The sequence below is a fragment of the Opisthocomus hoazin genome, chromosome 7, assembly GCF_030867145.1.
Source record: "Opisthocomus hoazin isolate bOpiHoa1 chromosome 7, bOpiHoa1.hap1, whole genome shotgun sequence".
NCBI classification, from domain to species: Eukaryota; Metazoa; Chordata; class Aves; order Opisthocomiformes; family Opisthocomidae; genus Opisthocomus; species Opisthocomus hoazin.
The window spans coordinates 1,582,748-1,593,887 of NC_134420.1; the positions used below are offsets into that span (position 1 = coordinate 1,582,748).

General features: G+C 71.2%; 3 protein-coding genes across 7 annotated transcripts; 1 reads left to right on the forward strand and 2 right to left on the reverse strand.

Moving 5' to 3' along the window:
• Nucleotides 1-273: 273 nt before the first annotated feature.
• CHURC1 (churchill domain containing 1) lies at nt 274-2,320 on the forward strand. The gene is made up of 5 exons (XM_075425935.1): nt 274-353; nt 444-579; nt 1,380-1,450; nt 1,921-2,018; nt 2,118-2,320. Exons 1-4 carry the CDS (start codon nt 315-317, stop codon nt 2,011-2,013), a joined length of 339 nt encoding a protein of 112 aa, XP_075282050.1. The 5' UTR covers nt 274-314; the 3' UTR covers nt 2,014-2,018; nt 2,118-2,320.
• A 1,552-nt stretch (nt 2,321-3,872) lies between these two features.
• Nucleotides 3,873-4,631, reverse strand: GPX2 (glutathione peroxidase 2). Its single transcript, XM_075426301.1, has 2 exons — nt 4,352-4,631; nt 3,873-4,261 (listed from the first exon to the last, which is right to left on the reverse strand). Exons 1-2 carry the CDS (start codon nt 4,574-4,576, stop codon nt 3,911-3,913), a joined length of 576 nt encoding a protein of 191 aa, XP_075282416.1. The 5' UTR covers nt 4,577-4,631; the 3' UTR covers nt 3,873-3,910.
• Nucleotides 4,632-6,130: 1,499 nt separating this feature from the next.
• Nucleotides 6,131-10,908, reverse strand: RAB15 (RAB15, member RAS oncogene family). 5 transcript variants are annotated; one of them, XM_075425915.1, is made up of 7 exons: nt 10,600-10,682; nt 8,295-8,355; nt 8,091-8,151; nt 7,920-7,997; nt 7,733-7,822; nt 6,856-6,921; nt 6,131-6,773 (listed from the first exon to the last, which is right to left on the reverse strand). In XM_075425915.1, the coding sequence occupies exons 2-7, from the start codon at nt 8,339-8,341 to the stop codon at nt 6,618-6,620; spliced, it is 498 nt and encodes a 165-aa protein (XP_075282030.1). In that variant the 5' UTR covers nt 8,342-8,355; nt 10,600-10,682; the 3' UTR covers nt 6,131-6,617. The 5 variants fall into 5 exon arrangements, with proteins under 5 accessions (XP_075282030.1, XP_075282031.1, XP_075282029.1 ...); XM_075425916.1 differs by lacking the exon at nt 10,600-10,682 and adding an exon at nt 10,345-10,481; XM_075425914.1 differs by lacking the exon at nt 10,600-10,682 and adding an exon at nt 10,064-10,084.
• Nucleotides 10,909-11,140: the final 232 nt, after the last annotated feature.

Below are 11,140 nucleotides of genomic sequence, written 5' to 3' on the forward strand. Positions count from 1 at the left end.
CCCCGCCCCTCCCAACGCTGAGCTGCGCAGCCCTGCCCACAACAGAGACAACCACCTAGCCCCGCCCACCCCGGCACAAGCCCCGCCTATAGACGCCGTCTCCGCTCTCGAGCCCCGCCTACCCGGGCACAAGCCCCGCCTATAGACGCCGTCTCCGTTCTCGAGCCCCGCCCACCCCGGCACAAGCCCCGCCTATAGACGCCGTCTCCGCTCTCGAGCCCCGCCCAGAAGGCGGAGTTATTCCCCCGCTACCACGCCCCCCGGGCGCTGAGCCCCGCCCCGCGGCGGAAGTCTCGCGAGATCTGCAGGGCGGGATGTGCGGGGGCTGCGTGGGCACCGAGTACCCGGACCGGGTAGGGCGGGGCGGGGGGGGGGGACCCGGGCCCGGTGCCACCCCCGGTGCCACCCCCGGCCCCGGTGCCAGCCCGCTGCTGCCGCCGTAGGGCACGACCTGCCTGGAGGGCGGCTCCTTCCTCCTCAACTTCGTGGGCTGCGCGCAGTGCGGCCGCCGGGACTTGGTGCTGCTCGGCAACCGGGCCGCCGGCCTGCACGGCGGGGACGAGATCGTCACCTACGACCGTGCGCCGGGACCGGGGGGGGGGGGGGGCACGGCCTGAGGGCTGGGGGGGGGAACAGCTTTGGGGCCGGGGGCTCGGGGGCTGGGGGTGTGGCGGGGGGGGGGCAGATTTGGGGACCCCATACTGGCCCCATACTGGTCCCATACTGGCCCTATACTGGTCCCATACTGGAGGGGTGGGGGGGTGATGCCCCGGGGGGGGTGGGATCTCAAGGCTTGGGGAGCAGTGGGGGTGTCAGGCCATTGGGGGGGAAAATTGGGGGGGGGATTGATGCTCTGGGACCCACCCTGGGGACAGGGACAGGGTGGGGCTTGTCCCCAGGGGGCTAAAGGGGTTGTTGGGGGGGGGTGTCAACCCATTGGGGGGAAACCGGGGGGGGCTTGATGCTCCGGGACCCACCCTGGGGACACGGACGGGGGGGGGGGCAGGCCCAGAGGGTTGGGGCTTGTCCCCAGGGGGCTAAAGGGGTTGTTGGGGGGGGGTGTCAACCCACTGGGGGGAAACTGGGGGGGGTTTGATGCTCTGGGAACCAGCCTGGGGACACGGATGGGGTGGGGGGGCAGGCCTAGGGGGTTGGGGCTTGTCCCCAGGGGGCTAAGGGGGTTGGCGGGGTGGGGGTTCAGGCCATTTGGGTGGAAACTGGGGGGGTTTGATGCTCTGGGACCCACCCTGGGGAAGGGGGCAGGCCCAGAGGGTTGGGGCTTGTCGCTAAGGGGGTTGGGGGGGGACACACACCCCCCCCCCCAGGGCCAGCCACGTCCCCGCAGCCCCCGGGACCCGCTGTCCCTCTCCTCTCCGCAGACCTGTGCAAGACCTGCCACCACCTCATCGCGCGCCACGAGTACACCTTCAGCGTGGTGGACGACTACCAGGTACCCCCCCCCCACCCCGGGGAGCAGCCTTTGTGTCCCCCCCCCACCCCGGGGCTGCTCCTCTGCCTCCTGACCCCCCACCCCGCTGCGGATTCCCACCCGCCCCGGCAGCGTTGGGTGGGAGCCGGGCAGTTTCGGGAGGGAGCCGCCGTGCCAGCCTCCAAGGTTTCGGAGCCTCATCGCTCTGCTCGGGGGTACCCGGAGCCCCCCCCCCAGCGCTACCCCCTGCTTTGGGGGGGGGGCCAGCCCAGCTCACCTCTTGCAGCCCCTGCCCAGCGACACGCGGCTCTCCCAGCCCTCCTCCCTGGCGCATTTCCCATTCAGCGGCGCTCGGAAGATGGGGTTGGGGGGGGGTGAAAGGAGATTCCCCCCCCCCCTCCCAGGTCCGATTGCAGTCGGGGATCGGGTGCCGGCTCCGGTTTCCCCGGCCGGGGGCCGCGGCAGCTTTCCCCCCTCCCTCCCCGCCGCAGGAGTACACCATGCTGTGCCTGCTCTGCGGCCGGGCCGAGGACTCCGTCAGCGTCCTGCCCGACGACCCCCGCCAGATGACCCCGCTCTTCTGACGCCGGTTTGTGTCCCCCCCCCCCCCCGCAAGGACCCCGCTCCCCGCCGGGAGATCCCTGGGTCCCCACGGTCCCTCGTGTCACTCTCTTCTCCCAACTTCCAGCCTGGCTGTGGCGGATGCTCGACGCCGGATGCTTCCCGCGTCCCCGACCGCGGCGACGGGGCGAAGCGCCGCAGCTTGACCCCCCCCCCCGCGTGTGCCGGGGACGGGAAGGGGGCCCAGCGTGCTGTCACCCCAAAAAGGGGTCCGAAAGGGTGCCCACCCCGGGGCAAGAATCGCGGGGGCAATAAACGTGATGTGTTACAGCTCGCTGGCGCAGGCGGGAGAGCTTGGGGGGGGTGGGCTTCACCCCCCTGGACCCCCCAGACTCCCCGTAGCGGGTGTTGGGGTCCGATGCAGGGATCGGGGGGGGCTTTTCCCTTCCTGGAGCCTGTGGGATCGGTCCCCGTGCGGCGGATCTGGCCCTTCCTGCATCCCAGAGCGTGCCCGGCTCACTCCCCAACCCCGCTGAGAAATCTCTTCGTTATTTTTGCTCCCCCCGGGGGCTGCGGGGAGGTTTGGGGGGGGGGGGGGGGTGGCCCGTTGCCCTGGGGCGCGTCCCCCCCACCCTGCCCCACCGAGGGATGGGGAAGGAGCCGGGTGAGCCACGGCCGCTGAAATCCCTGCCCCGGGGTGGGGTGCTGCCGTTGGCACCCGGCCCCAGCAACGCCCGCCCGGAGCTGGCACCGCTCCACCCCCACGCCACCGGTCCCTGGCTCCGGCAGCCCCCCCCCAAACCACGGCAGCCCCCCCCCAAACCACGGCAGCCCCCCCCGAAACCACGGCAGACCCCCCCCAACCCACGGCAGACCCCCCCCCAACCCACGGCAGCCCCCCCCAACCCACGACAGCCCCCCCCAAACCACGGCAGCCCCCCACAAACCACGGCAGCCCCCCCCAAACCACGGCAGCCCCTCCCAAACCACGACAGCCGCCCCCCAAACCACAGCAGCCCCTCGCCAAACCACGGCAGCCCTCCACAAACCACAGCAGCCCCCCACAAACCACGGCAGCCCCCCACAAACCACGGCAGCCCCCCCAAACCACAGCAGCCCCCCCACAAACCACGGCAGCCCCCCCAAACCACGACAGCCCCCCCAAACCACGGCAGCCGCCCCCCAAACCACAGCAGCCCCTCGCCAAACCACGGCAGCCCCCCCCCCCAACCACGTCAGCCCTCCCCAAACCACGGCAGCCCCCCCACAAACCACAGCAGCCCCCCCACAAACCACGACATCCCCCCACAAACCACAGCAGCCCCCCACAAACTACAGCAGCCCCCCCCAAACCACGACAGTCCCCCCCAAACCACGACAGCCCCCCCCCAAACCACGGCAGCCCCCCCAAACCACGGCAGCCCCCCACAAACCACGGCAGCCCCCCCCAAACCACGGCAGCCCCCCCAAAACCACGGCAGCCCCCCACAAACTACAGCAGCCCCCCCCAAACCACGACAGTCCCCCCCAAACCACGGCAGCCCCCCCCAAACCACGGCAGCCCCCCCCAAACCACGGCAGCCCCCCCCCAAACCACGTCAGCCCTCCCCAAACCACGGCAGCCCCCCCCCCCAAACCACAGCAGCCCCCCACAAACCACGACAGTCCCCCCCAAACCACACCAGCCCCCCCACCAACCACGACAGCCCCCCCCCCAAACCACAGCAGCCCCCCCCAAACCACGCAGACGCGGGCACGCTCCCTCCGGCTCATTTATTGCCCCCAGCCCACGCCGCCCCGGTCACCCCAGCCCTCTGCCCCCCCATCGAGCCCCCTCCCCGTGGCGGTTTCGGAGGGGGCTGTCACCCGGCGGAGAGCTGGGGCCATCCCGGGGAGGGTGACAGGGACACCGGAGCCCCCCTACTTGGCCAGCTTGAGGAGCCGCTGGATGTCGGGCTCCAGCTGGATGGTGGGCACGCGGGGGCTGTAGCGTCGGAAAGGTTCCCCCTCGGGCCCCACCAGGAACTTCTCGAAGTTCCAGGAGATGTCGGAGCGGCGCACGGGGCTCCAGACGAGGTAGCGGGGCTCGGCCATCAGGTGGGCCACCTCGTCGGCCGGCGCGGGCAGGTGAGCCTTCAGGTAGGCGAAGACGGGGTGGGGGTCCTGCCCGTTCACCTGGCACTTCTGGAAGAGGGTGAAGTTGGGCTCGAAGCCACCCCCCGGCCGCACGTGCTTCAGGCTGTTGAGGATCTCCTCGTTGGTGCAGTTCTCCTGCGGTGGGGAAGGAGAAAGCCGGGACCGTGCCGCGTTCCCCCCCAGTTCCTTCCAGCGCCGGGCACCGTGGTGGCCACTGGGACTTACCTGGTAGCCAAACTGGTTGCAGGGGAAGCCCAGCACGACCAGCCGCCGCGGGTACCGGGCTTGCAGCTGGTTGAGCTGGGTGTAATCCCGCGTCGTGGTGGCTCAGAGCGACGCCACGTTCTCGATGAGGACCACGCGGCCCCGGAAGACGTTGAAGTCCACCTTCTCCCCCTGCAAGGAGGTGGCACTCAGGTCGTAGAAGGACTTGGCGATGGGGACGGTCATGGCTGCGGGCGCGCGTCTGCTTTCCCCCGCGCGCCCGTCGGCGCGTCTTAAGGGCTGCCCGCTGCCCACGTGATGCGCCCGCTCCAAAGGTCACCTACGGAAACCGGAGCCGTCCCACCCGTCCCACCTGCTGGCACCCACCCAGGGTGGGGAGGAAGAGGCAGGGGAGGGCGCGGGGCCAAGGCGATGCTCCTACCTGCCTGGGTGATGCCTGCAAGGCGTGGGACGCTGTGGGGCTCGGCGTGGCACGGGCTGATGCCAGGGGCTGGGAACGCCCCGGGGGTGTCGGGGGATAACGGGGCTCCGGGAGCTGGGGCTGCACGGGGTGCAGGAGGTGGGCGGCTGGGACCCAGGTGGGTGATGGATGGGATGGGTGCCCCAGCGCATCTCCCTTCCTGGGGCCGCCTTGGCATCGTCCCTGGGGCCTCTGAGCTTGCTGTCCCGGTGCCCGCTGCCTTCCCCCAAGTGCCCACCAGTCCTGGTGCCCGCTGGTCCCAGTGCCGGCATCCACCCTGGTACCCACCTGCTGTGGTGCTACCATCGTCTGGGTACCCGCCATCACCCTGGGACCCACACATCCCAGCACCCAGCAGCATCCTGGTGCCCACCCATCCCGGTGCCCACCCATCCCAGTGCCCAGCAGCATCGTGGTGTCCACCAGTCCCAGTACCCATCACCATCCTGGTACCCAGCAGCATTCCAGTGCCCACTCATCCCAGTGCCCACCACCATCCTGTCGTCCACCCATCCCAGCACCCACCCATCCCAGTGCCCACCGCCATCCTGGCATCCACCAGTCCCAGTGCCCATCACCATCCTGTAACCCAGCAACATCCCAGTGCCCACCACCATCCTGGCATCCACCCATCCCAGCACCCACCCATCCCAGTACCCATCACCGTCCTGGTACCCAGCAGCATTCCAGTGCCCACCACCATCCTGGTGTCCACCCATCCCAGTACCCATCACCATCCTGGTACCCAGCAGCATTCCAGTGCCCACCACCATCCTGTCGTCCACCCATCCCAGTGCCCAGCAGCATCCCAGTGCCCACCACCATCCTGTCGTCCACCCATCCCAGTGCCCACCACCATCCTGGCATCCACCCATCCCAGTACCCATCACCATCCTGGTACCCAGCAGCATCCCAGTGCCCACCACCATCCTGGCATCCACCCATCCCAGTACCCACCACCGTCCTGGTACCCAGCAGCATCCCAGTGCCCACCACCATCCTGTCGTCCACCCATCCCAGTGCCCACCACCATCCTGGCATCCACCCATCCCAGTACCCATCACCGTCCTGGTACCCAGCAGCATCCCAGTGCCCACCAACCCCCCCGTGCCCACCCATCCCAGTGCCCACCACCCCCCCCAGTGCCCACCACCAAGCTCTTTGACCACGATGACCCCGCGGGGGCCAGCTCCTGCCTCCCCCTGCGCCCATTCCCGCATCGGGGGCCGAGCTGGCAGCCCCACCGGGCAGCGGCGGCGGTGGGCACGGCCCCCCCCACGGGCACGGCCCCCCAGCCTGGAAAGCAGACACCGTCCCGGCAAGCGCTGGAGCAACCTCCATTATTGATGACCGCTCGGGTTGCCGTGGCCTGGCGCTGCCAGGGGGTCCGGTGGGGCACGGCCATCGTGGCACCGTGCCCTGGTGTGGCACCGTGCCCGCAGCCCCCCCATGGCAGCACACGAGCCCCCCCGACCGCCTCCAGCATCACCTTTATTCTGCAAACCGTGTGTGTAAAACCGGGGGGAAGGGGGGGGTCCACGGGCATGGGGTGGGCACAGGGCACCCGTGACACCCCCGCACCGCACCCCGCACACCGAGGGAGAGCGCGGGTACCGGGATGGGGGGGCACCCCTACGATGCCCTCCCGGCCCCCGCCGCCCCCGGGGAGGGATCCCGGGTCGCCCCCCGCCACCGGGCACCCACCACCCCCTCCCGTTGGGGTTGCCCCAATCCCGCACCCGCCGTGCCCCCCCCAAACACAGCCTGCAGAGGGGGGGGGGGGTCCGGGGGGGGGGCCCCCAGGCTTCAACACCAGCAGGCTTTGGGGCTGTCCTCGCTGCCGGGGGGCTGCTGCTCCGCCTCCTCCAGGCAGGCCAGGGCGGGGGCGCGGGGGGGGCCCCGCAGCCCCTCCAGCTCCTTGCGATGTGCCTGCAGCACCAGCTCCGTCAGCCGCGTGAAGGACTGCGGGAGGGGGGGGGGGGGTGTGAGCCTGGGGGACCCCCCCGGCCCCCCCTGACCCTCCTCACCCCCCCACCCCCCCCACCTCCTTGATGTTGAGGTTGCTGCAGGCGCTGGTCTCGTAGAAATCCATCCCGTACTCCCTGGCCAGCTGCGGGGGCAAGGGGCCGGCGGCAGCACCCCCGTGATTTGGGGGGGCGGGGAAGAGGGGGAAATCAGCACCCCCAGCCCCCCCCAGCCACCGAGGCACGGACAGACGGACGGACGAGCAGTGCTGCCCATGGTGGAACCAGGGGGGCTGGCGTAGGGGCATCCCCCGGGGCTGGGTGGTGCAGAGTCCCTGGGGGGGGGGCACTGGGTGCTTTTTGGGTGCAGAGGGGGGGGTCCCTGGCCATGCTGGAGGTGCAGGGAGGGGATGTGGGGGTCCCTGGACACCCAAAGAGGGGAATGGGGGGGCATAGGGGTAGCCCTGGGGGTGCACATGAACCGGGGTGGGGGGTTGTCTCTGGGCAAACTGGGGGCTGGGGGGGGGTCCCTGCATGCTGGGTGGGGGCCTTGGGGATGCAGGGGGGTCCCCGGACACAGGCAGGGCTGCAGGAGGGTTGTTGGGGAGTGCGGGGGTGTCCCTGGCCATGCTGGATGTGCAGGGGGGGATGTGGGGGTCCCTGGACACCCAAAGAAGGGAAAGGGGGGGCATAGGGGTAGCCCTGGGGGTGCACAGGAACCAATGGGGGGGGGTCTCTGGGCAAACTGGGGGCTGGGGGGTGGTTGTAGGGGATCCTTGCTAGAGAGGGGGGGGTCCCTGGCCATGCTGGGTGGTGGCCCTGGGGATGCAGGGGGGTCCCTGGATACAGGCAGGGCTGCAGGAGGGTTGTTGGGGAGCGCAGGGGGGGGTCCCTGGCCATCCTGGGGGTGTGGGGGGGCTCTGGCCCCCCCGGGGGCGCACACCAGCCCCCGCTCACCTGCAGCCCTTGCTCTTTGGCCACTTGCCTCTTGTGCTCCTCGTCCGCCTTGTTCCCGATGAGGATTTTCTGGACGCCGTCGGGCGCATACTGGGGAGGAGGGGGCGGCGTGAAGAGCCCCCCCCGCCCCCCAAACCTACGGGGGGAACCCCCGAGGTGCCCCCCGCCCCCCATCCTGCACCCCTACCTCGTCCACGTCGCTGGCCCACTTGACGATGTGCTGGTAGGACCGCTCGCTGCCGATGTCGTACACCAGGAAGATGCCCTGCGGGAGATTTGGGGGTGACCATTTACCCCCCCCCGGCTCTGTGCCTCAGTTTCCCCTCTCCCACCCCCCGGTCAGGGCCCCCCCCCGTACCTGCGCCCGCCGGTAGTACTGCTTGGTGATGGTCTGGTACCGCTCCTGCCCCGCCGTGTCCCTGCGGCCAGGGAGAGCGGGTCAGCGCTGCCACTCACGGCACGAGTTGGTCAGGGCTCAGCCCCCACCCTGGGGGGGAAGAGTGGGGTTCAGACCCCCCCAAACCCCCCCCACCCCACCCCAGGGCCCAGCGCCGGCACTCACCAGATCTGTATCCGCACCTTAATGCCGTCCACTTCGATGGTCTTCATCTTGAAGTCGACGCCTGGGATGGCGAGAGGTGACGGGGTGCCCCGGTGTCCCCCCACCACGAGAGCTGCTGCCACCACCGGTCCCCTCACCCTGTCCCGGCCCACCCCAAGCCCCGCTGCACTGCCAAACCGGGTGCCGGAGCTCGCCGGTGCCCACCCTGCGCCCAGAGCCGCAGCCACGCCGCGGGCCCAGTGCCCACTGCCGGTTCCAGGCTTGGCAGGCGGCCCCGGTGCTGGGGTACTGGGTGGGTGCTCCCCGTGCCCCCCGTTTTGCCCTGCTGTGGCTCCCCAGTGACCCCAGTTCCCCACTGCCACAGCTCCCCTGTGCTGCGGCTGCCCAGTGCCCCCAGTTCCCCTGCTGCCATGGCTGCCCCGTGCCCCCAGTTTCCCAGTGCCCTAGCTCCCCAGTGCTCCCAGTTCCATGGCGCCGCAGCTCCCCAGTGCCCCGGTGCTGCAGCTGCCCAGTGCACCCCGTTCCCTGCTGCCACGGCTCCCCGGTGCCCCCAGTTTCCCAGTGCCCTAGCTCCCCAGTGCTCCCAGTTGCCTGGTGTCGCAGCTTCCCAGTGTCCCCAGTTCCCCAGTGCTCCCTGTTCCCTGGTGCTGCAGCTCCCCAGTGCCCCCAGTTCCCCACTACCCCAGTGCTGTGCCTGCCCAGTGCACCCCGCTCCCTGCTGCCACAGCTGCCCCGTGCCCCAGTTTCCCAGTGCCCTAGCTCCCCAGTGCTCCCAGTTCCCTGGTGCTGCGGCTCCCCAGTGCCCCCCGTTCCCTGCTGCCATGGCTCCCCAGTGACCCCAGTTCCCCAGTGCCGCAGCTCCCCAGTGCCCCGGAGCTGTGGCTGCCCAGTGCACCCCGTTCCCTGCTGCCACGGCTCCCCAGTGCCCCCAGTTTCCCGGTGCCCTAGCTCCCCAGTGCTCCCAGTGCCCCCGGTTCCCTGCTGCCGCGGCTCTCCGCTGCTCACGGTTTCCCAGTTCCCCAGTGCTCCCAGTCCCCAGTGCTGCGACTGCCCAGTGCCTCCGGTTTCCCAGTTCCCCGGTGCTGCGACTGCCCAGTGCCTCCGGTTTCCCAGTTCCCCGGTGCCGTGGCTCCCCGGTGCTGCCAGTTCCCCGGTGCCCCAGGTTTCCCAGTTCCCCCGTACTGCGGCTGCCCAGTGCTCCCAGTCTCCCGGTGCCGCGGCTCCCCGGTTTCCCGGTGCCCCCGGTTTCCCTATTTCCCCGTGCCGCGGCTGCCCGGTGCTCCCGGCTCCGCTGTGCCCGGTGCCGCGGCTCCCCGCTGCCCACGGCTCCCCTGCTCCCCGGTGCTCCCGGTTCCCAGCGCCGCGGCTGCCCGGTGCTCCCGGTGCCAAGCTCCCCAGTCCCCCGGTGCCCACGGTTTCCCGGTTCCCCGGTACAGCAGCTTCCCGGTGCTCCCGGTTCCCCGGTTCCTTGGGGCAGCAGCTGCCCGGTGCTCCCGTTTCCCCGGTGCCCACAGCTCCCCAGTTCCCCTGCACCCACGGTCTCCCGGCTCCCCGGTGCAGCGGCTTCCCAGTGCTCCCAGTTCCCCGGTGCAGCGGCTTCCCGGTGCTCCCGGTTCCTTGAGGCATCGGCTTCCCGGTGCTCCCTGTTCCCCCGTATCCACAGCTCCCCGGTTCCCCGGTGCCCAGTGCTCCCAGTTCCCCGGTACCCACAGCTCCCCGGTACCCACAGCTCCCCGGTACCCACAGCTCCCCGGTTCCCCTGCACCCACCGTTTCCCGGCTCCCCGGTGCAGCGGCTCCTCGTTCCCCGGTGCTCCCCGGTTCCCCTGCACCCACGGTTTCCCATTCCCCGGAGCAGCGGCTTCCCGGTGCTTCCCGGTTCCCCGGTACCCACAGCTCCCCGCTTCCCCGGCTCCTCGTTCCCCTGCACCCACCGTTTCCCGGTTCCCCGGTGCAGCGGCTTCCCGGTGCTCCCGGTTCCACCGTACCCACAGCTCCCCGGTACCCACAGCTCCCGGTTCCCCGGTGCTCCCCGGTTCCCCTGCACCCACCGTTTCCCGTTCCCCGGAGCAGCGGCTTCCCGGTGCTCCCGGTTCCCCGGTGCTCGCTGCTCCCCGGTTCCCCTGCACCCACGGTTTCCCTTTCCCCGGTGCAGCGGCTTCCCGGTGCTCCCGGTTCCCCGGTACCCACAGCTCCCCGGTTCCCCTGCACCCACGGTTTCCCGTTCCCCGGTGCAGCGGCTTCCCGGTGCTCCCGGTTCCCCCGTACCCACAGCTCCCCAGTACCCACAGCTCCCCGGTACCCACAGCTCCCGCTTCCCCGGTGCCCGAGGCCTCCCGTTTCCCCCCGGCCTCCCGCTTCCCCGCGGTGCCGGCGCCGCCCGCTCTCCCCCGGGGCCCCGGGGCCGGTACCGATGGTGGAGATGTGGGCGGGGTGGAAGCGGTTGTCGGTGAAGCGGCAGAGCAGGCAGGTCTTGCCCACGCCCGAGTCCCCCAGCAGCAGCAGCCGGAACAGCACGTCGTACTGCTTGGCCATGGCGGCCCGGGCCGCCGCCGTTACCGGGGGCACCGGGAGAGCTGCGCCGCCGCGCCGGGCTGGCAGCGGGGCGGGGCGGGGCGAGGGCGGGGGAGGCACCGGGGGGGGAGCGGGGGGGGGGGAAACACACGGGGGAGGCGGCGGGAGGGGACACCGGGGAGGGGGGGGGACACCGGGGGATGGTCTGGGGCACCGGGGGATGGTCTGGGGCACCGGGGGATGCTCTGGGGCACCGGGGGAGCACCGGGGGGGGGCACCGGGGGATGCTCTGGAGCACCGGGGATGCAGCGGTGGGGGGCCGGGGGGGGCACC